Here is a 24,781-nt window from a genome sequence, read left to right as displayed (position 1 = left end):
GCGGATAGAGTGGGAGCATAGGCTGGGACCTAAAAGATCAACAGAGGAGCATCCACGTGTGGTAATATGCAAGATCCTGAACTATGCACATAAATTGGAGATCTTGAGAGAGATAAAAGCGAAAGGACACTTAAAGTACGAGAATAAAACAGTTTTGTGCTTTCAGGATTTCTCGGCCCGGGTCTCAAGTTTCAGAAAGGCTTATGCACCAATCTGCACGGAACTCCATCGACGTCATATACAATTTGCTCTGCTTTATCCAGTGTGTCTCAAGGTTTTTACAGAAGGAAAAGCTCAATTTTTTGAATCTTCTGAGTCGGCTAAAGCCTTTCTGCAGGGCATGCCCAACTCAGCGAGCACCTAAAGACACAGAGGGATGAGAGCAGATGGGCCATACGGGCGATATTGCTGATGACTGTCGTGGGACACAAGGACGAAGTTTTACAAAAGAACGGATCTAGTTATGGACTGGCTCAAAATTGAACTTTGGATCCCAGATGATGACGTTTGCCCTGGATGTGTGGGACATGGAGCACCGGTTTGTGTGTTGGGGATGATTGGAACGTTCTGGAACCATCATGGAGGATTAACAACAACTGTTATATTAAAAGATGTTCAGGATGATTTATTTTGTTGGGGAGTATGTATGAGAATCAAGAGATTGAGGAAGGGTATAAGGGTGGTGGGTTTGAATATGGGCATATTTTTCTGCCTTGAGAATGGACTTGTTTGAAAATGATGTGGGGACAGGGGGGGCCCCGTTAAGAGTTTCGCCTGGTGGATAAAGCATTGTCTTTTTTCTTAGCTTAGCTGCTATGTGGAAGGGGTTGGCTAGAGAAAGGTCAGATATTCTTATTTTTATATACTGAGGTTTAAACAGAATTGGGAATAAGGTTGACGGTTGGAGAAGTATGAGCATGAGGGAATCTGTGAGGGTGACGGAAGGCGGGGTGGGTAGGGGGGAGGAGCAGGCGGGTGGGAGAGGGTCTGGCTGTAAATATGGGAGAGATTGGAGTGCTTGATTGTGTGCGTGAGTGTGGGGATATTTGACTGTTAGGATTCGGTATGACTGGTGAGGGTGAGTAGGGGTTGGAATGGAATGATGAATAAAGGTTAGAGATTTGAATTTTGATAAGGGCTGGTCTATATATATATATAGGTTCGGGGTTTATATGAACTCTATCTGATATCCTGAAATGACAATGTTAACAAATCTATGTAAGCCACATTGAGCCTGCAAATAGGTGCAATAAATAAATAAATGCAATAAATAAATAAATAAGCCTTATGTTACAATCTACTGATACCATGGTAGAAATATTGTTATTTGGGTGATGTGTGTTTCCTTTTCTGGGTTATAAAGCAGAAAATATGAATATATATGTTTTTGGCACACTTTGGGATTTTGAATCAGGAGGGTGGGGGAGGTGTTCTGGGAGGGGGAGTTTCCCACATGGACCGTTGTCCATCGAGTGTGTTGGGCAGTTTAGGGTAAAAGGGGATAGGGAAGGGTATATGCAGGTGAGGGCGGGAATTGGGTTTTGTATGGGGGGGGTTCTGTTTTTGGGGCAGGGTGATTAGATGGGGGAATCAGGGGGAAGTTTATTTTTATTGTTATTTTTTGTTTCGAGCGGGGGTCAGATTGGCGCAACTGGGCAATCTCTGGTAATCTGGGGAGAAGGGGTTGGGGGGGCCGCTTGCTGGACGGCACCCTAACAACTATAAGCAAATGGGTCTTGCATTTTGTATACTGGCTAGGACAAATTGAAAGGGGTTTAAACTGATTTCTTGGAATGTTAATGGAGTTTCTTCACCAATTAAAAAGCAAAAAAATCTTGCAAACTCTAAAATCGCCATAAGGCTGTTGTGTTTCTGCAGGAAACTCACCTTTCGGCTGCTGAGCATTTGAAGTTCAAATGATGGGTGGGTCAGATTGTAGACTTACCGGCTTTGAATCACAGATCTGGACTCCTGGTGCTGGTTCGGAGGGGACTAGATTTAGTAATACATCAGACATGGAGGGATCCTCGGGGTAGGTTTTTGATACTTAAGGTGTTTCTGCACAAAAAGCCTTTATTATTATGTAATGTATATGGACCCAATGTGTATGATTATAAATGGGTACGGGGTTTGATACGCAAAGTAGCAGACATGTTGGACATGCCAATTGTCATGGGAGGTGGACTAATATGGTCCATAAGCGCTCGCTGGATAGATCTACAGAGATTATGAAGGGGGGTGGTATAAGGAATCCCATTGTTATGTTCGGGGTTGGAGCTTCTGGATGTTTGGAGAATTATACATCCTTCAGATCGAGATTACACCCATTTCTCAAGGGCCCACGGTTCCAATCTAGAATTGATTATTGGCTTCTTTCCACTGGTTTGTTTTCACAGGTCTTGGAGGCAGGGATAGGTCCTTATGGTGTTTCAGATCATGCTTTTGTGTGGTGTTCCTTGGAGTATGGGGACTCTGCAAAACCAACAATTTGTCTGGCGTTTCCCTCAGAAGCTGTATTGGGACCCTTTATTAAAGGAACACCTATTGAAAAAATGGGCGGAATATCAGTTTCATAATGAGGAGTTTAGGCAGCAACCGATTTTGTATTGGGAGGCTGCTAAAGCTGTACTACGTGGGGAAATATTGGCGTATTCTTCCTTTAAGAAGAAATCTAGAGACAGGGCGATCTTACGGTTAGAGAAACAGATAGCTAAAATTAGAGTTCAGTATGGGAGGAGTCAGACGGCTCAGATCCAGGGCTCTTTGATTGCAATTCAGACAACTTTAAATGAGTTTCTTCTGCATGAGAGGGCAATGAAATCGGTGAAATATTATAAATATCAGCTCTTTTTACATGGGAACAAAGCTGGAAAGCTCATGTCTAATTTGATAAAGCAGGCCGGGGGATCGCGTATTATTACTCAAATAGAGAGGGATGATGGAGTGTTAGTACGTACTGATCGGGAAATAGCAGCAGTATTTAGTCAATATTATCAAAAGTTGTATGGAGACCCGCAGGAGATGCCTATGGATGGAGACTTATATTTAGAAAATCTGGACTTGCCAAAGTTGGACAAAAGGGAAGTAAACAAACTCAATAGTGTCATAACGACAGAGGAGGTGACCCTGATAATTCAACAGAGTGCACGGTTTAAAGTTCCAGGTCCAGATGGCTTTAGAGCTGAATTCTATAAGCTACTGTCCCTTTCCATTCTCTCAACTTTACAATCGTACTTTACGCAGTTTGTGGGGGGGAGGAACCCTTCCGCAGTCACTCCAGTTGGCTCAAATACTGCTGTTGTTGAAACCCGGAAGAGACCCGGAGAAGCCTTCCTCGTATAGGCCGAGGAAACTAAATTATTTGGAGAGATCTTGGCCAATTGGTTGTCTAGGGTGCTTCCGAAGTTGATCTCGGAACAACAAGTATGGTTTGTTGCTGGGCGCACAGTATCACATAACTTGCGAAAACTCTTGATCTCCATGGAACAGATGGAGAAGATAGCTGAACCATCCTTGTTAGTAAGCTTTGATGCGGAGAAAGCATTTGATCGAGTGTATTGGGAGTTTCTTTTCACGGTTATTTATTTATTACATTTGTACCCCGCGCTTTCCCACTCAAAGCAGGTTCAATGCGACAAGTATTGGTGGAGAGAAATAAGTTGAGTATTATCAGAGTAATAAAATAAATAAGAATGAAGAAATGCAGGGATGAGGGGAGTAGGAGAAGTATGAGCAAGGGTGAGCAATTGGAGGGGTAGATGAGGCGGAGGGGGATGAGCAAGAGTGAAGGGAGTAGGAGAGGTGTGAGTAAGGGTAGTGAGCATTGGGGGAGGGGTTGATGAGGCAAAAAAGGGGATAGAACAAGGGATAAGCAGGGGAAAAAGTGGCATGAGATGTAGTCTAGGTCATTGTCATTGTCTCCTGGATATGTGATGAATAGATGGGTTTGTGGGAATTAATCTGCATCGTTTGGGTAGGCTTGCCTGAACAGATGGGTTTTTAGTGATTTCCGAAAGGGCAGATGGTCACTGAGTGATAAAATTGGTCTGGGGAGGGCATTCCAGAGTTGGCTGCCTAAGAAGGAGAAGTTGGATCCATAATAGGTTTTGTACTCGAGTCCTTTGCAATTGGGGTAGTGTATGTTGAGGTAAGTTTGTGAGGTTGTAGACATGTTCCTGGGGGGAGGTCGATCAGGTCGAGGCATATAGCCTGAAGATTCACCGTGGATAATCTTGTGGAGTAGTGTGTGGACTTTGAAATTGATTTGTTCTATGATAGGGAGCCAATGAAGATTTTTTCGAAGAGGTGTTGCACTTTCAAATCGTGGTTTGCCAAAAATGAGTCTAGCTGCTGTATTATGGGCAGTCTGAAGTTTTTTTCAGGATGTGGTTCTTGCAGCCTAAGAAAATACTGTTGCAGTAGTTGGTGTGGGTAAGTACTGTGGATTGCACCAAGTTCCAGAATGTTTTCATGGGGAGATATGGTTTTACGCCTTTCAGTATCCACATCATGTTGAACATTTTCTTTGTAGTGGATTTTGCGTGATCTTTGAGCGAGAGATGGTTATCTAATGTCACTCCAAGGATTTTTAAGTTGTCAGATATGGGGATTGTGGTGCCAGAGATGTTAAGGTTGGTAGGGAGGGGCGCGGAGTGCTGGGATGAGAGGATTAGGCATTGCGTTTTTTCTTTGTTCATTTTCACCATAAAGGCGTTGGCCCAAGTGGTTAAGATGTGCATGCCCAAGGATATTTTGTCGGAAATTTCAGTTAGATTAGATTGAAGGGAATAAATATGGTGACGTCATCAGCATATATGAAAGGGTTGAGACCATGTCTGAATAGAGCTTTTGCTAGTGGGATCATCATAAGATTGAAAAGGATCGGGGATAGAGGGGAACCTTGAGGTACACCGCAGTTTGGTGACCAGGGAGATGAAATAGTTGAGGTTGATTTGACTTGGTAAGATCTTGAAGTGGTGAAGCCTTTTATCCAATTAATGATGTTTCCGCCGATTCCAAGTTTATCCAGTAGTTTGGTTAGGATATTGTGATTTACCATATCGAATGCACTGGATAAATCGAATTCTAAGAGGAGGATGTTGTTTCCAAGTGAAATTTCCTGTTTGAATTTAGATATTAGGGTGAGTAGGACAGTTTCTGTACTGTGGGCTAAACGGAAACCCGATTGTGATTCATGTAGAATGGAGAATTTTTTGTATAAAGTTGTTTAGTTCGGAGGTCACCCTGTTTTTCCAATAATTTAATTAGCAAAGGGATGGATGCGACTGGAACGATAGTTGGTGACATCACTCGCTGGTTTCTTGGGGTTTTCGGTATTGGTGTAAGTAGTATATTCTCACTATAATAAACTTGGGTTCAAAATAATTTATCTTTTTTATATATGCACTTTAAAATGCTATAAATATTATAAAGTGTTTTAAATGTGCTCAGACCATACCGTTTACACCCATTATACCCAAGAGGAATATGTGGTGGTGTCACAATGGAACCCATCATTGCACGTACGAATGTTCCGCCTCCTAATATTGTGTTATGTACATACAGCTGAGCCCAAGTAGATCTTTATCACCAGTGTATGCATATATCTACTAATAAATATGTATAGGTCATAACTACTCACATTAAATACTGTTAAGCTTGAGCTCAAACCTCCGCCCATACATTATGGTGCATTCCATATTACCCTCCGATACATAGATAATAGAACATACAATACAACATTGTTTGAACCTAAAGGAGGTATACGTTATTCATGACACACTGATCTCACTTCCCCCACATATCTTTACATAAACCAACCCACAATGCGATATACACATATATCACACAGTTATTTCACTTCCCTTGTGGTATATTGTGCTCGTGCTTCATTAAAATCACATTATCATTCATCCATTCCAATCTTGCCATCCAAATAACTGCTCCCTTTAACTCTGACCGAGTTTCAAAAGTCTTCATTAGAAAGGGAAAAATGGCTAATCCTTTAAACCATTTTACAGGCATCATAAATCCCCTGGGTGGGATTGCCTCTGGAACCCTTCCACACTCCACCGGCTCTCGGGAGGGAGGTCTTTCAGTTTCCGGTTTACATAAAGGCATGCAGTTGAACTCCCAAGCCAGGACATATGATATTCTTACAGCTAGGTGGGATCGGGACTTAGGGAGGTCAAGTATTGTTATTCAACCTCTAAAGCTGATTAAGCGGATCCCAGAAATTTCGGTAAAGCATTGAGTTGAGGGAATGTCATTTCGAACTCCACATAGGGCATATTTTACACAAGATCAATTGTTCAAAATAGGGGCGGCAGAAACCTCGGTATGTCAGGGTCGAATTCCTTTTTTCATTCCTTTTGGGAATGTCGGAGGGTGAGGGCATTCTGGAGAGCTGTTTAAATTATCTGGGGAGATTGTTAGGTTGTGACCTACCGCTTTCTCCGGCAGCTGTACTGTTGGATAATTATGAACTCTTTCGCATTCGAAATCAATCACATATTTTGTTTCTTAGGAAGGTGGGGGTGTTGGGGAAAGAAAGGATCTTGGGGGTCTGGGTTGATGAGGAGGGCGCCCTCTTTTTTGGACATGGAGAATCGCTTGCATGCCTGATGCTCCTAGAGCACCAGTATGCTAGACAAACCCCTAAAAGACTGAAGTTTCCTGCAGTATGGGATTGTGTACGTTGAGTCCCTTCTGCTAGGGCCAGGAGTTTGCTTCTAAATGCTCTTTAGTCAGGTGATTGAAATGGCAGGACGGAGATGCTCCATTGGATTCAAATGGTACAGTATAGGGTGGAAGTGGGTAGTAGTGGGGGTCCAGCACTGGTTGGGTCCCTCCGCTTTACTTCTAAAATTATATATTCATATTTGAAAAACTTTTTTTTTTTCTTTCTCGGGTTGCTGAAGAAGGGTTACAGGGGGGTTTGGAAAGTTTAGAATTATTGATATTAAATATTTGATGACAAGTACTTGTTGATATATCCATAGTAGGGTACCAACCGGACTGTATGTATTTTTGTGACATGCCTTGTGATTTGGTATATTTTGCTTGTGTGTCATCAATAAAAAATTGTTGAATCATAAAAGAAAACAGAGAGTAGGATTAAATGGTCAGTAATCTCAATGGAGAAGGGTAGTTAGTGGGGTTCCCCAGGGGTCTGTGTTGGACCGCTGCTTTTTAACATATTTATAAAAGACCTAGAGATGGGAGTAACTAGTGAGGTAATTAAATTTGCTGATGACACAAAGTTATTCAAAGTCGTTAAATCACGGGAGGATTGTGAAAAATTACAAGAGGACTTATGAGACTGGGAGAATGGGTTTTCAAAATGGCAGATGACGTTTAATGTGAGCAAGTGCAAAGTGATGCATGTGGGAAAGAGGAACCCGAATTATAGCTATGTTATGCAAGGTTCCACGTTAGAAGTCACGGACCAAGAAAGGGATATAGGTGTCGTCGTTGATGATACATTGAAACCTTCTGCTCAGTGTGCTGCTGCGGCTAAAAAAGCAAATAGAATGTTAGGTATTATTTATTTTTATTACATTTGTACCCCGCGCTTTCCCACTCATGGCAGGCTCAATGCGGCTTACATGGGGCAATGGAGGGTTAAGTGACTTGCCCAGAGTCACAAGGAGCTGCCTGTGCCTGAAGTGGGAATTGAACTCAGTTCCTCAGTTCCCCAGGACCAAAGTCCACTCCTCCACTCCATTCCTCCACTCCACAGTTATCAGAATGGAAAACAAAAATGAGGACATTATAATAACTTTGTATCGCTCCATGGTGCGACCGCACCTTGAATATTGTGTTCAATTCTGGTCGCCGCATCTCAAAAAAAGATATAGTGGAAATAGAAAATGTGCAGAGAAGGGCAATGAAAATGATAAAGGGGATGGGACGACTTCCCTATGAGGAAAGGCTAAAGCGGCTAGGGCTCTTCAGCTTGGAGAAAAGACGGCTGAGGGGAGATATGATAGAGGTCTATAAAATAATGAGTGGAGTGGAACAGGTAGACGTGAAGCATCTGCTTATGCTTTCCAAACATACTAAGACTAGGGGCCATTCGATAAAGCTACAAAGTAGTACATTTAAAATGAATTGGAGAAACTTTTACTTCACTCAACATGTAATTAAACTCTGGAATTCGTTGCCAGAGAATGTGGTAAAGGCGGTTAGCTTAGCAGAGATAAAAAAAAGGTTTGGACAGCTTCCTAAAGGAAAAGTCCATAGACCATTATTAAATTGGACTTGGGGAAAATCCACTGCTATTTCTGGGATTAGCAGTATAGAATGTTTTCTACTTTTCTGGGATCTTGCCAGGTATTTGTGACCTGGATTGGCCACTGTTGGAAACAGGATGCTGGGCTTTATGGACCTTTGGTCTTTCCCAGTATGGCAATACTTATGTATTAAGATCACGTCACCCCACTTTTGGTCAACTTACACTGGCTCCCCATTCATTTCCATCTTGTCTTCAAATCATTTGCTCACCCATTAGGCTCTCCATCTTGGTTCCCCGTCCTACCTGTCCTCCCTAACTATCCCCTGCACCCCTGACTATCTCCTCAGATCCCTTGATGCTAACTGCCTTGTTCTACCCTCTCCCCGTTTTGCCCATTATAAATCCACCTGGTCCTTTTCCTTCTTTTTCATGGCTCCTAAATTATGGATTGACCTTCCTTCATCTATCAGATTAGAAACCTCTTTTCCGAAATTCAAGTCATTTGCCGAAGACTCACTTTTTTCAGTTGGCATTCAGTTCCTCGTATCCACCCTTATAATTTGTTGCTTTTGACTCTTGACCTGAAGCCAGCAGAGCCCAGGCCCATGCAGTGTATCCCTCCCCCTCTCTTTGTGCGACTCTTTCCTATAACATAGCATTCCTTTCATGCTCGTGTTTTAAGTTTATTTTATTATTGTAAACTGCTATGAGCAAAAGTTCTGAAATAGCAGTATATCAAAACTAATGCTTCCTATTCAGTGACTACACTTTTGGACTCACCTTGTCTTCCGGTTGTCAGCTTCAGAGGTGGCTCCAGTCTGTTTTTTCCTTGCATTGTTGCCTCTGCTACCACTTCTGTGTTTCAAGCCTCACTCTGCTGTTGTGTGTTTCAAGCCTCTTTCCTGTATTCATGACATCATCAGTGAAGGCCTTCATTCAGGGCCTTTTCATGCCAAAGGTCTCCAGGTTTGTCATTGTGCTAGGGTTAGCACTTCTGTCTTGGTTATTGCCTGTTTGTGTGCTAGGGTTAGCACTTCTGTCTCGGTTATTGCCTGTTTGATCTGTTGTTTGAATCTGAGTGGCCGTGTGGCACAGCCTTGCTCCTCTATGTGGCTTCCCTTACCCTTGTGGCCCGTGCAGATGTGGAAGTCACAACAAGGGTGACAAAATAAAGAGCAGCAGACGATGTCACAACTAACACCTTTATTGAGCTTCCAAGACTCAACACGAGTCATGTTTCAGCCCACAAAGGCCTTTCCTTTTTTATAAGCGTTAGTAAACTTGGAATTGCATTTTTCTGTCCCAACTTTTTTGGCATATCGGCATGATTAGCTTTTGTTTTTGTTTTTTCTGTTCTGGTTCTTCTGTCACTATTTCATGCATACTTGCGGTTCAGTGCACCGATTCTTCATACTGGGTTTTATATGGCACACTTGATTCTCTTTCTGTTACGTTTGGTTTTCCAGCCGTTTGGCATAGCGATATTATAGTATCTTTTATCCGCTTTACATAGCAAGTCTTTAGTTCAAGATAGGTCCGAACTACTCTATTTGTTATCACAATCACATTTTATTACCATTACTTTTTAGCGATACCCACATAGAAAAATACACAACACTCCTATTTAATTGTGATTTAAGTACTTATTTTCCCCCTTTATTCCCTCTTCCCCCTCCTTCCCCCCCTTTTTCCCTCTCCCCTTCCTCCTCCTTTATTTCAGATTCTGGATAACATCTACTACTACTACTTAACAGTTCTATAGCGCTATAACATCTGCTATATATTGTGCTCAGATACATATTAGCACAATACCTTCCAAAGGTATTTGATTGTATTACATTCTCCATTTTACATGATGATTATTTGTGATATATCTTGAAATCATTCTTGCATTATAGTAATCTGGCATGCTTGTAACTGTTAAGTCATTCTCATGTCCGTTTTATCAAGTTTGCTGTCAGAATGCATTTGTCTATATTTTCCAGAAGTACTATATTTTGTCATATAACTAGGCTAAAGACATGCAATATCTATATGTTCCTTTTATTGTTTATTTATGCATGCTGTGTCGACATGAATGATTATTTTATTGTTTATTTTATTGAGTTTATTTATATTTATTCTATAATGCTCTTTTATATTGTTTTTAGACTCTTGAGAAAGGCCTTTGTGGGCCATAACATGACTTGTCGAATCTTGGATTATCAATAAAGGTGTTAGTTGTGAAATCGTCTGCTGCTCTTTCTTTTGCCACCCTTGTTGTGACTGTTCCATGTGTTTGACCACAAGGGTTATTGTTCTTCTGTTGCCCTGCCGAGTCCGCTGGATGTGACATCACTTCAGCCCTGTTTTCAAGCTTCCCACCTGTTTACAAGAGCCAGTCCTGTCTTCAAGCTCCAGATTTGCTTGCTACTTCCAGTCCATTAATCCATGTCCATGACTTGAAACCTAATCAGTAGATTTCACCACAGTTACCCTTGGAAACCTGAATCTCCCGTGGGGACCACGGGAGCTTTGAGGGGGAGATGCTGTCATGACTGTGGATGGAGAAGCCAAGAGAAGGACTTCCTGATTCATATGGAATGGCAATACGATCTTAGGCAAAAAGGGTAGCGCTGTCTGATACTATCAGATCCTCTGAAAAAATAAGGTAGGGATTTCTGAAAGATATGGCTTGCAATCTGATACCTGCCAAGCCGAAACATTATTGCTACCAATAAGACTGTGATCAATGGCAAATCTTTCAGGGACGCCTTCCCGAATGACTCAAACAGCAGACCTACCAGAGGTTTGAGAACCAAAGGCAAGTCCCACTGAGGAACCACTAGTCTCAAAGGTGGACACAACTATTTAACACTATTTTAGGAAGCATCCCATATTTGGGTGCACTGCCCAAGATGGAACGTTGAACTTGCCTTCAGTAATATGGCAGCGTTGCAACCCATGCTGTGCTTTCAAGGAATTGAGGGACAACCCCTACTCAAACCTCTCTTGCAGAAAAGCGAAGATACTTACCTGTAGCAGGTATTCTCTGAGGACAATCAGGCTGCTTATTCTCACATATCGGTCGACGTCTGCGCCGGCCCAGGAACTGGCATTTTGCCATAGCAAAGACAAAAACTTTGCTAGAGTCTTCTGGTGCGCATGCAGCGCGCACGGCGTACCTTATTTTCTTTTTTTCCGCAACAAGGTGCAGCAGGTTCCTCCTGTGAACCTTGTTTTGGCCCGGGATTCCACATCGTCCTCGTCAGCACCGAGGTGCCTCGGTGACGGGCATCGAGCGAAGGCGAAGAAGCACCGTTCCCGATCTCTTTCGACACACGGTGCTCAGGGTATAGTGATGCTCAGACTATCATGGCTGCGTGTCTGTAACCTGGATCATTCGGTCCAGCAGCGGATGCAGATGTACCTTGCCGGGGGGACAATGTTTTGGGTGAAAACGTAGAGAATCTAGTTGACCAGATCAAGAAGCATAATGATGCTATGGATTCTAGTTCAGGATGGTTTCCCTGGGCACCCTTCTTCCCATGATTCAGGAAGTGATTGGCTATGCTCTCTGGACTTGAGGGATGCTTACACACACATTTCGATACTTCCAACCCACAGGAAGTATCTTCGATTTCGGCTGGGAACGCAGCACTTTCAGTACTGTGTACTGCTCTTTGGCCTGGCATCTGCACCCAGAGTATTTACAAAGTGTCTAGCGGTAGTTGCAGCATCGCTACGCAGACTGGGAGTGCATATGTTTCCTTATCTCGACAATTGGCTGGTAAGGAGCACCTCAGCTTTGGGCATGCCGTTTCGGCATGTTTCTCCAAGCCGCTTATCTGGCACGCGTAAATAAGCGTCTGGCCGACAGACTGAGCAGGGTTATGCAACCTCATGCGTGGTCGCTGAACAGGGATGTAGTCTGAAGATCTTCCGAGCGTGGGGCATCCACTCGGTGGATCTTTTTGTCACTCAGATCAATCACAAGGTCCCTCAGTTCTGTTCCAGCCTTCAGGCCCACGACAGACTAGCGTCAGATGCCTTTCTCCTTCATTGGGGAACAGGCCTTTTGTATGTGTATCCTCCCATACCTCTAGTAGGGAAGACTTTACTGAAACTCAAGCAAGACCGAGGAATCATGATCCTGATTGCACCCTTCTGGAGATGTCCTCCGAGGAACCGTGGAAATTGGAGTGTTTTCCAACCTTCATCACTCAGAATGAGGGGTCGCTTCTACATTCCAGCCTCCAGTCTCTGGCTCTCATGGCCTTAGAATTTTCCTACTTGGGTCTTTCAGAGGGTGTCTCCCGAGTCTTGCTTGCTTCCAGGAAAGATTCCACGGAGCTGTTACTCTTTCAAATGGAGGAGGTTTGCCGTCTGTTGTGACAGCAAGGCCCTAGATACTCTCTTGTCCCACACAGACCCTGCTTGAATACCTTCTACACTTGTCAGAGTCTGGTCTCAAGACCAACTCCGTAAGAGTTCACCTCAGCGCAATTAATGCTTATCGGCATGTAGAGAGTAAGCCTATCCTCTGGACAGCCTTTAGTTGTTCGCTTCATGAGAGGTTTGCTTTTCTCAAAGCCCCCTGTCAAACCTCCAGTGTCATGGGATCTCAGTGTCGTTCTCACCCAGCTGATGAAAGTTCCTTTTGAGCCACTGAAATTCCTGCCATCTGAAGTACTTGACCTGGAAGGTCATTTTCTTGGTGGCTGTTACTTCGGCTCTTAGGGTCAGTAAGCTTCAGGCCTTAGTAGTGGATGCACCTTATACTAAGTTTCATCACAACAGAATAGTCTTCTGCACGCACCCTAAGTTCCTACCTAAGTTGGTGTCAGAGTTCCATCTGAAACCAGTGAATTGTCTTGCCAACATTTTTTCCCCGACCATGTCCTTCCTGGCGAGAGCAGCTTGCACACCTTGGACTGCAAGAGAGCACTGGCCTTTTATGTGGAGCGGACGCAGCCCTTCAGACAGTCTGCCCAGTTGTTTTTTTTCTTTTGATCCCAACAGGAGGGGAGTCGCCATCAGAAAACGCACAATCTCCAGTTGGCTAGCAGATTGCATTCCTTCACATACCCAAGCTGGGCTGACTCTGGAGGGCCATGTCACGGCTCATAATGTTAGAGCCATGGCTGTGTTTGTGGCTCACTTAAGTCAGCCTCCATTGATGAGATTTGTAAAGCTGCAACGTGGTCATCAGTCAACACATTCACATCTCACTACTGCCTTCAGCAAGATACCCGACGTAACAGTCGGTTTGGGCAGACGGTGCTGCAGAATCTGTTTGGGGTTTAGAATCCAACTCCACTCCCCTAGTCCCATTTTATTCTCTTCCTGGCTGCACTCTCAGCTAGTTGTATATAGTTTGAGGTGAACCTATGTCCTCGCCATTGTGAGGCCCAATTGACCAATGTTCATTGTTTTGAATGAGCCTGGATGCTAGGGATACCCCACGTAGGACAATAAGCAGCCTGCTTGTCCTTGGGGAAAGTGAAGATACTTACCTGTAGCAGGTATTTAAGTGATGTATGCGCTTGCGCGGTAAGTCAGTCCGAGCATGCGCGCCAGAAGACTCTAGCAAAGTTTTTTTTTTTGTCTTTGCTATGGCAAAATGCCTGTTCCTGGGCCGACGCAGACGTCGACCCACGTGTAAGAATAGTCAGCCTGCTGTCCTCGGAGAATACCTGCTACAGGTAAGTATCTTCGTTTTTCTGCAAGAGGGGTTTGAGTAGGGGCTGTCCCTCAATTCTACTACTACTACTTAACATTTCTAAAGTGCTACTAGGGTTACGCAGCGCTGTACAATTTAACATAGAGGGACGGTCCCTGCTCAAGGAGCTTACAATTCCTCGGAGAATGCAGAAATAAGAGGACACATGACATGCCACCACCCTTGTCTGTTGATATAAAGTTCCAAACACTCGCCAGACCCTAATATACAACAGGGAGACAAGATGTCCTCCTTGCCTTTAGGAGTATGGCAACAAAAGTAGCTGAATAACCTTTCCACGTGAAGTTACACTTCTCAAAGTTCAGGCCATAAGAGAGAAATGATCTGGGTCTTCCATGAGACCAAGCCCTTGCTTCAGAATTCCAGTCTTCCTGGGAAACCAGTATGGGTCCTCCACCAAAAGATTCCCGAGATCCGTGTACTCCGTCCTATAGGGCAAGTCCAACATCAGAAAGGAATGGCTTGCATTCCTGTGCAAGATAGGCCACGGTGGAAACATAGATTGGCTGCTCTGCCTGCTACGTTTGCATGCATTGATGCCCAGGGACCCCAGCTCTGTCCTTCAACTGAAGAACCTGGGTGCCCCGCTGTTTCACTGAGATGCTATGAGGTTGAATACTAGCATGCCCCAACAATCTCCCATTCCCTGAAGTCCAGGGTTTTCAGACTGAAGAAATCTGCCTGCATATTGTGTGCCCACGATTTGCACTGCCAAGACAGCAACCAGATGCTGCTCCACCACCAAATCAGAGGGGCGAATTCTGCAGCTACTGCTGCACTTCTGGTTATTTCTTTGGCTTCCAAGTCTATTGATGAACCAAGACGATGTTTCCTGCTGCATCAAAGTCCCTTGAGTTGTCTGACCTTGAAGGTTGCTTCCCCCTCGAGGAGTTGGCATCTGCTGTAAGCGCCACCTATTGGGGGGGGGGGGGACCCTAAGAGGTATACCCTTGAGCAGATGCTAAGGGCACTGTCACCATTCCAATGACCTATGTGCTTCTGGATGCAGTTATAGCTATTTATTGTATTTCTGAGACAGCTGCAGGGAATGGATGTTGGCTCTTGCCTATTGCACAAATCTACAGTTGCCAGCAACCTGAGTATCAAAATCATGCTCTCAGGTACGCCAAGGACTTGGAAGGAACCAGAAGACTCTTGATGCAACTGATCACTTAGTCTAGCCTTTCCAACACTTTGGCAACATCCCTCTGGCGCTGTCCTCTGAAATCAGTTTGGATCAACTAGTTGTCCAGATTAGGGGGGGGGGGGGGGGGGCAAAGAACTTATATTCTCTCTGTGAAGGAATGCCACCACTACCACAAGGACCTGAGAATGTTCTGGGGAATGTAACCAAACTGAAAATGATCGCACTTGGATGCCCTTCAATTCTATTAGCCTAGGTATAAAAATAACTCCAGAAGGGGGAGGGAGGCCAGGCATGTATGATTTGTTATCCTCCATTCATGGCAGAATATTTGTCATAGGTGAGCAACTGCTTTCTTTGAGGACAAACAGTAAATGGATACCTTCCAAAAAGAGGGGAAAACTACCACTACACTTCAACAGGCAGGAAAATGGTTTTGTTGGGTGAAACACTTTTCCCATTTTCAGTTTCCTCTCTCTCCCTCCCCTTCTTTTTTTTTCCAAAAAAGAAAGGCAACCTAAACAGTAAAATGGGCCCTAGGGGATGAAGTTAGATTCTACTTCTCATATAGGGCTTGGAGGACAGACTAAACAAATCTACCTCCTAAGGCCAACCACATCTTCAGAGGTGGCATCCTCCCCCCCAACAGCCTAGGGCACTGGTTACTTCTATAACAGTTCTAGACATCATGCAGGACTACTCATCCTGATTGTATGTACGTCTAATAGCGCTATAGAAATGATTAGCAACAGTTGATTGTTCTTGAAAGCTGATAAACAGGAGGGGGTGATTAATTGCATGAATATGTAAATGAATCTTAAGCTCTAGAGAAGGTACAGTCTTCAAATACCCTTGACAAGTGTCACTGTAATCTTCTAAAATTGAACACAAAAAGCTCACACAGTGCTTTCCAACACAGGAAAAGTAGGAGACAGTTTGATACTGGTGCCAAACTGCTTGAAAGTAGTATTCAAACATACATAAAGAGGGCAAACCAGGGCTGTAGAGTTGATACACCAAACCTTTGACTCCTATTTTTCTACTGTCTGACTCTGACATCTACTGATATTAGGCTTTAACATTTTTGTTCTGGATCTAAAGTACTGGTAAATATAACTTTAGAACCGGGACAAAGATATGTATACATAAGTATAAAATGATAAATTTATATGTATTTTTTATTTTAAAGCTGGAGTCGGAGTCAGTATATTTTTTCCCACTTACTCCACCCATAATTGCTTCCAACTATGATTCTACAGCCCTGATGGCAACACATAGAAGTTTCCCTTATTATACAACAGTAAGAAACCAACCAATTTCTGTATTTTACTTGGGCAGTCCCATTATATTTCCCCAATAAAACCTATGCTTCGCCAGAAGATATATTTGATTACTAACAGCTAAAATTTATCCCCGCGAACAGTGAGGCCTGCCTTCAGGTAGTGCTGACAGAGGCTGCAGCAGTATATTTATTTCAGTTTCTCAATACCAATTTCCCTGTGCACGTTGCAGTCAAGCAAGCACCCTGAAAATCTTATTTTTTTTCAGGCAGAAAAGAAACGATGACTAAAGGTAACATAGTAGATGACGGCAGAAAAAGACCTTCACGGTCCATCTAGTCTGCCCAACAAGATAAACTCATATGTGCTACTTCTTGTGTATACCTTACCTTGATATGTATCTGCCATTTTCAGGACACAGACCGTAGAAGTCTTGCCCAGAACTAGCCCCACCACCCAAACACCAGCCCCGCTTCCCAATCTCGGCTAAGCTTCTGAGGATCCATTCCTTCTGCACAGGATTCCTTTATGTTTATCCCACGCATGCTTGAATTCTGCTACTGTTTTCATCTCCACCACCTCCCGCGGAAGGGCATTCCAAGTATCTACCACTCTCTCCAATATACCAGCCATACGGAAAATGCAGACCGTCAACAATATGAAGCTAGCAAGGGATCATAATATCACAATTCTCATGTAGAGCCACAAAACACCATTTTATTTTTTTGTTATTAAGTGACTTGCCCAGAGTCACAAGGAGCTGTGCCTGAAGTGGGAATCAAACTCAGTTCCTCAGGACCAGAGTCCCCCACCCTAACCACTAGGCCACTCCTCCACATAATGATTTCAACAGGTTTAGTTTGAATCCCGACAATGTTCCATATTCTCCTATAATCTCTAGAAGTTGTTGTAGCGATCTCTGTGAGTTTTCTAATGTCAAGAGTTGGTCATCCGCATACGTCAGTATTTTTACTTCTTGCTTAGGGAAGCAGACCCCCCTAATTTCTTTCAGAGGTAGTGTGTCATGATTTAGGCTCTACACCTTTTCTGATGTTTGGTGCCACCTTAGTAAGGCCAACACACAATCTCTCCACTTCAAAACACTATACACAAACTTGTGCAAAAACACACTCATAACCTTAACAAACCATAAACAGCACTAATTCCAAGGACAGGACGAGCTACAACCTTATGCATGGCATGGAAAGGCAACTGTGATTACACCGGGCTCTAAAACACCAGTGAACACCTAGTGAAAAAAACCCAAAAAGGGCTGCAAACTATATGCTAGCAGAATACTGCACATTCCTTGATCATACCTGAAAAACGCATGAAGGCAAAATACTGAACTGGAAAGTTACCTCAAGATGACTAAAGGTAGGTGAATAAGTTCTCTTACCTTTCATGGGACTGAAGAAATTAAAAAACGAGTCACTGGGTACTTGTTTAGTAATTGTTCGAACAGTTCCACGACCCTTGTGCTTCTGTTTCTTCTTGATTATTTTAACTGTAACATTTTTACCTTTCTTCCATTCAATAGTACATCTATTAAAAAAACAATCAAACTGTACATTAAAATAAAATCATTTGTGGATGAAATTTGTAAGCAAAACAGACACAAACATGTAAGGAAACTGAAAGAGGGAGTCAGGTAAAGTGGCAAAGCATATGTACAGTCTTGGCATTGCTTCTATATCCTACAGTAGGCCTTTAGTTTGTTTGCTCTAGTACAGGGGTTCTTAAGTATTCTATACTGTACAACATACTTTGGGTAAATCTCTTGATAAAGTATGTTAATAAGCGGTATATAAGACCTAATTTGTATTTGAATTGAATGGCAGACGAACACTGATCCGGAAATTCTGGTACTGCAGGGCTGTGGAGTCAGTACACCAAACCTTTGTCTCAGATGCCTCTATTTTTCTACTGTCTGACTCCGATTCCTACTGATACCAGTACTTTAGATCCATAGTAACATAGTAAATGACGGCAGAAAAAGACCTGCATGGTCCATCCAATCTGCCCAACAAGACAAACTCATATGTGCTACTTTTTGTGTATACCCTACTTTGATTTGTACCTGTCCTCTTCAGGGCACAGACCGTATAAGTCTGTCCAGTACTATCCCCGCCTCCCAACCACCAGCCCCGCCTCCCACCACTGGCTATGGCACAAACCGTATAAGTCTGCCCAGCACTATCCTCGCCTCCCACCACCGGCTGGCTCTGCCACCCAATCTCGGCTAAGCTCCTTAGGATCCATTCCTTCTGAATAGGATTCCTTTATGTTTATCCCACGCGTGTTTGAATTCTGTTACCGTTTTCATTTCCACCACCTCCCGCGGGAGGGCATTCCAAGCATCCACTACTTTCTCCGTGAAAAAATACTTCCTGACATTTTTCTTGAGTCTGCCCCCCTTCAATCTCATTTCATGTCCTCTCGTTCTACTGCCTTCGCACCTCCGGAAAAGGTTCGTTTGCGGATTAATACTTTTCAAATATTTGAACGTCTGTATCATATCACCCGTTTCTCCTTTCTTCCAGAGTATACATGTTCAGGTCAGCAAGTCTCTCCTCATACGTCTTGTAACACAAATCCCTTACCATTCTCGTAGCTTTTCTTTGCACCGCTTCAATTCTTTTTACATCCTTCGCAAGGTACGGCCTCCAAAACTGAACACAATACTCTAGGTGGGGCCTCACCAACGACTTATATTTGCCATATATTAATGATATACACATATACATACACATATATATAATCAAGAGGAAGGTAATCCAGCAAGATGGATGAACACAAACTCCCACATAAACAAGACTATCAAATATGCAGTGGGAAATGGACCAATGACTCCAGGGAGACGGGACTATGGTAATAAAGGAAACAGCTTTATTCACATACTCAACACAGTACTGCATTTCGGCCACAGGCCTGCCTCAGCAGTCTAAATTTTTTTAAAAAACAAAAATAAAAATAAAGATAATTTAATGTTAGCATAATGATTATTAAACAAATAAAGTATAATACTGCCACAATGTTTTTAAAAAACATATGTCAACATATATGAACATACTTTATATATGTTGATAAAAGATTAACTTAATATTTTTGAAACATGTATCAACATATATAAAGTATGTTTATCATATATGTTGACATATGTTTTTTAAAAACATTGTGCCAGTATTATACCTTATTTGTTTAATAATCATTATGCTAACATTAAGGTAAAATTATGTATCATACCTGATAATTTTCTTTCCCTTAATCATAGCCGATCAAGCCATAGACTGGTGGGTTGTGTCCATCTACCAGCAGGTAGAGATAGAGAGCAATCTTTTGCCTCCCTATATGTGGTCATGTGCTGACGGAAATTCCTCAGTATGTCGATATCAAAGCTCCATCCACAGGACTCAGGGGGAGGGGGCCTGCAAACAGCACGAACAGATGATCCGACTTCCGGAAATCATTGGTCACTTCCAAGTAACTGATGATGACCCGTCTAACATCCAGGTATTTGAGCGCAGGGTACTCCTCTGGGTAGTCCTCCCTACGAAAGGAGGGTAGGTAACGCTGCTGATTCACATGGAATCGAGAAACAATCTTGGGCAGGAAGGAAGGCACTGGGCGAATCGATACTCCTGCCTCAGTGAATCACAGGAACGGACTCTACACGAGAGCGCCTGGAGCTCGGAAACTCTTCTGGCTGATGTGATAGCCACCAGGAAGACTGCTTTCAACGTCAGGTCCTTCAGCGATGCCCTGGCAAGGGCTCGAAGGGCGGCTTCTGCAAGGTCCATAGCACCAGATTGAGATTCCACGTGGGCACTATCGAGTGCAGAGGGGGGCGCAGGTGAGTCACTCCTTTGAGAAAGCGTACCACATCCGGCTGTGAAGTTAGGGAAACCCCCTTCAGACAACCGCTGAAGCAAGCTACAGCGGCCACCTGGACTTTCAGCGAACTGAGCGACAGGCCTTTCTCCAGCCCCTCTTGCAGAAACGCCAACACTGAAGATATTGGAGCAGTGAAGGGCGATACAGAGCCTGCCTCGCACCACGACGCAAAAGTACGCCAAATCCTGGCGTAAGTGGTGGAAGTAGAGCGCTTCCTCGCTCTCAGCATAGTGGCGATGACCTTGTCTGAGAAGCCCTTCTTCCTCAGCCGCTTCCGCTCAATAGCCAGGCCGTAAGACCAAAGGGGGAGGGATCCTCCATCACCACGGGACCCTGATGCAAGAGGCCCCGCTCCGCTGGCAGCCGCAGAGGGCCGTCCACCGAGAGTCTGACTAAGTCCGCATACCAGGGACGTCTGGGCCAATCCGGACCCACCAGGATCACCTGGCCAGGATGCTTTGCCACCCGGCCTAGCACCCTGCCCATCATGGGCCAGGGGCAGGAACACGTAGAGAAGCTCCTGTGCCAGCCACTGCTGGAGAAGAGCATCGACTCCCAGAGATCGAGGGTCCCGTCCTCTGCTGAAAAAACGCGGCACTTGGCAATTGGCCGAGGACGCCATCAGATCCAGGCTCGGCCGGCCCCAGCGTTTCGTGATGTCCAAGAACGCCCGAGCAGACAGTTGCCACTCTCCGGGATCCAAGGTATGGTGTCTGAGAAAGTCCGCCTTGACATTCATGACTCCCGCAATGTGGGCCGCCGACAGCTGTTCTAGATTCGCTTCTGCCCACAGGCATAGCTTCATGGCCTCCTTGGCTAGAGGGGCGCTCCTGGTGCCTCCCTGGCGATGGACATAGACCACAGCCGTGGCATTGTCCGACAGGACCCGTACAGGCCTCAGCACCAGTACTGGGAGAAACTCTAGAAGCGCCAACCGAATGGCTCGGAGTTCCAGGAGGTTGATGGACCATTTCGTCTCTGCAGGAGACCAGAGCCCCTGCGCTGTCCGTCCCAGGCAGTGGGCTCCCCAGCCCGTCAAGCAGGCGTCCGTCGTGACGACAACCCACTCTAGGGTTGTAAGAGGCATTCCTGCGGACAGCTTGCCTGGCCTCAGCCACCAGCTCAGCGCCTTTCGCACCGCTGGATCAAAAGAAAGGCGTACGGCGTAATCCTACAAGACTGGAGTCCACCGCCGCAGAAGAGAGTGCTGTAGTGGTCTCATATGAGCCCTGGCCCAGGGCACTACCTCCATCGTGGCCGTCATGGCCCAACAGCTGCACATAGTCCCAAGCTCGAAGAGTAGAGGAGGCTAGGAACTGGCCCACCTGGGTCTGAAGCTTGACGCTCCGGTTGTCCGGCAGGAACACTCTGCCCACTTGGGTGTCAAATCGAACTCCCAGATACTCCAGGGACTGAGTCGGGCGCAGCTGGCTTTTCTCCCAGTTGATGATCCATCCCAGGGAGCTCAGAAGAGCAATGACCCTGTCTGTAGCTCTCCCGCACTCCGCATAGGAAGGGGCTCGGATCAGCCAGTCGTCCAGATAGGGATGGACTTGCACTCCCTCCTTGCGGAGGAAGGCCACGATGACCACCATTACTTTGGAGAAGGTCTGCGGAGCCGTAGCCAACCAGAACGGGAGGGCTCTGAACTGGAAGTGTCGGCCCAGCACTGCAAAGCGCAGAAAGCGCTGATGAGGCGGCCAGATGGGAATATGTAGGTAAGCTTGCTTGATGTCCAGGGAGGCCAGGAATTCTCCCTTTTTCATTACGGAGCGGAGGGTCTCCATCCGGAAGTGCCGAACTTTCAAGGCCTGATTGATTCCCTTGAGGTCGAGAATAGGCCGAGCAGACCCTTCTTTCTTTGGCACCACAAAGTAAATGGAGTAGCGCCCCTTGCCAAGCTGATCTACCTGCACCAGGACCACCGCGCCCAGGCGGATCAGGTTGCTCAAAGTCTGCTGCACGGCAGCTGCTTTGACCTGAGACTTGCAAGGAGAGTTTACAAACCCGTCTCTTAGGGGTCGGCAGAACTCTAGCTTGTAGCCGTCTCTGATGACTTCCAGAACCCAAGTGTCTGAAGTTACCCTGGTCCACTCGCCCAGAAACGAGGACAACCTTCCTCCTATCTGCACTGGGCCATGGACCAGGTCCCCGTCATTGGGTACGCGACCCTGGGGGCGGGCCGGAGGACGAACCTCCGGGACGGCGGTCCCTACGAAAGGAATGCTGCTTGGGGGAGAAGTTCCGTTTGAAGGAAGCGGAGGCAGAGAGGCCGACTTGCCCGGGCGATACCGACGGGCTTCCTGGAATCGGCCCTTAGAGGAACCAGGACGGGCACTGCCGGCCCGAGACCTGACCTCCGGCAACCTCTTGCCCTTGGACGTGCCAAGCTCCGTCACGATCTTGTCCAGCTTGTCCCCAAAGAGCAGCTTGCCTTTAAAAGGCAACTTGGCTAGGCGAGATTTAGAGGCAGGTCAGCAGACCAGTGCTTCAGCCAGAGCCACCGCCGCGCAGAGACTGTCTGAGCCATGCCCTTGGCCGAGGCTCTCAAAACATCATACAGCAAGTCTGCCAAGTAGGCCAGACCAGACTTCAGGGTCGGCCATTCCGCCCTCCAGGAAGGGTCCGAGGGGGAAGCCTGCTGCAAAACAGTCAGGCACGCTCTAGCCACGTAGGAGCCCAAACCGAGGCTTGCAAACTCAGAGCGGCCGCCTCAAAGGACGACTTTAAGGCCGCCTCCATTCTCCTGTCTTGGGTGTCCTTCAGGGCAGTGCCACCTTCCACCGGCAGCGCCGTTTTCTTAGTCACGGCAGTGATTAAGGAATCTACCGTGGGCCAGACAAAGGCTTCGCGTTCCCCCTCAGGAAAGGGGTACAGGCAGGACATAGCCCTGGCCACTTTCAGGCTCGTCTCAGGGGCATCCCACTGCGCTGAAATTAAGGTATGCATGGCTTCATGAACGTGGAAGGTTCTAGGCGGGCGCTTCGTTCCCAGCATAATGGCGGAGCCAGTCGAGGCTGAGAGAGCCTTCCTCCGGAGAGGCAATCTTCAAAATGCTCATGGCCTGCACAAGCAGGTTGGGCAAATCCTCTGAGCAAAAAAGCCACGCTGCAGAGGGGTTGTCCGCTCCATCCGAGCGGGGATCAGTCTCTTCCATTGATTCCGCTAAGGATCTCTGGGAGAACTCAGACACGCTGCCATCATCCACATTAGAGGAGACCGAGTCCCTCGAGGGTGGAAGATCCACTCGGGCGCTTAAGCAGAGAGGCCTCATCACCCCGATCAGAGAGGGGGCAGAGGCAGTGTTCTGCATAAGAAAGGCCTGATGCAGCAGCAAAATGAACTCAGGGGAGAAACCCCCAGTCTGTGCATTTCTGCAGCCTGTGACGCGGCCCTAGAGGCGCCCTCCATCTGTGCTCCCAGTAGCGGGGGAGAGGCGTGATGCGTGTCCAAAATGGCGTCCGGCACGAAACTCCGAGAAGGAGCCGCGTGGGAAGAAGGGCGTTTTAATTTCGCCGACTTCTTACTGTCGCCCGATTCAAGGGCGACCAAGCTCTTAACGTCTCCCGTCTCGAGGGCGGCCCAAGAAGCTGACTGAGCCGCGTGGCCGGTCACGACCGGGAGGGCGGCCAGCGGGGGATGGGCGCCTAAGGCGGGAAAGGCCGCCGCGCCGGAGGAAAAACCGGTGAACTCTCCCGGTTCCGAAAGGGCGCCCAAAAAGGGCGACTCTACCTTCGATCCCCCCGTTTCCCCGCTAGGCGCGCGAACGCGTTCCAGGGAGCGTCTTTTCGCGCCCTTGCCATCCGAGGCCATAGCCACGTGGAGACCATTCGGGGAACCCCCTGCCCGCTAGTAAAAGGTAAAAATTACCTGCTTCTTGCTCTGAGCAGCGACGACTTGTTCCAGTGAGCAGCTGCGAATGGACGTCCTTTTTGAACGTTAAAAAAAATTTATTTTTTTTTATTTAACGGAGCCAGCGGGAGGGGGGAGAAAAGGAGGGACCTGGCACCACCAGGTTTGCACTTGCTCACGAAGAGCCCTCAACCCCAGGTACTCACAAAACCTAAACAATTAGGCTTGGAGACCTAGCCAGAGCTGCTGCTGTGTGACCACACACCTGCTCAGATAGAGAACATACTAAGGAAGTTCCAGCAGCACATGACCACATATAGGGAGGCAAAAGATTGCTCTCTATCTCCACCTGCTGGTAGATGGACACAACCCACCAGTCTATGGATTGATCGGCTTGATGATAGGGAAATTATCTTTGTTTTTTTAATGTTTTGAATAAAAATTTGAACTCCTGAGGCAGGCCTGTGGCCAAACACAGTACTGTGTCGAGTCTGTGAATAAAGCTGTTTCCTTTATTACCATAGTCCCATCTCCCTGGAGTAATTGGTCCATTTCCCACGCATATTTGATACACATAAAAACATATATACACATACACACATATATAAAATAATGGAGTGGAGGACTGGCCCAGTGGTTAGAGCACAGTCTTG

The 24,781-nt window shown here is 45.8% G+C and overlaps 1 protein-coding gene across 1 annotated transcript in view; it reads right to left on the bottom strand.

The window, feature by feature from the left end:
• NAP1L4 (nucleosome assembly protein 1 like 4) overlaps positions 1-24,781 on the bottom strand; it is a 481,814-nt gene that overhangs the window by 114,365 nt on the left and 342,668 nt on the right. Inside the window, 1 exon segment of the mRNA XM_030201119.1 lies at positions 17,782-17,927. Coding sequence (XP_030056979.1) covers positions 17,782-17,927 — 146 coding nt within the window.

This window comes from Microcaecilia unicolor, chromosome 4 (assembly GCF_901765095.1).
Source record: "Microcaecilia unicolor chromosome 4, aMicUni1.1, whole genome shotgun sequence".
Lineage (NCBI taxonomy): Eukaryota > Metazoa > Chordata > Amphibia > Gymnophiona > Siphonopidae > Microcaecilia > Microcaecilia unicolor.
The sequence above is the reverse complement of the archived record's forward strand: the minus strand, read 5'-3'. Positions and strand labels throughout refer to the sequence as shown.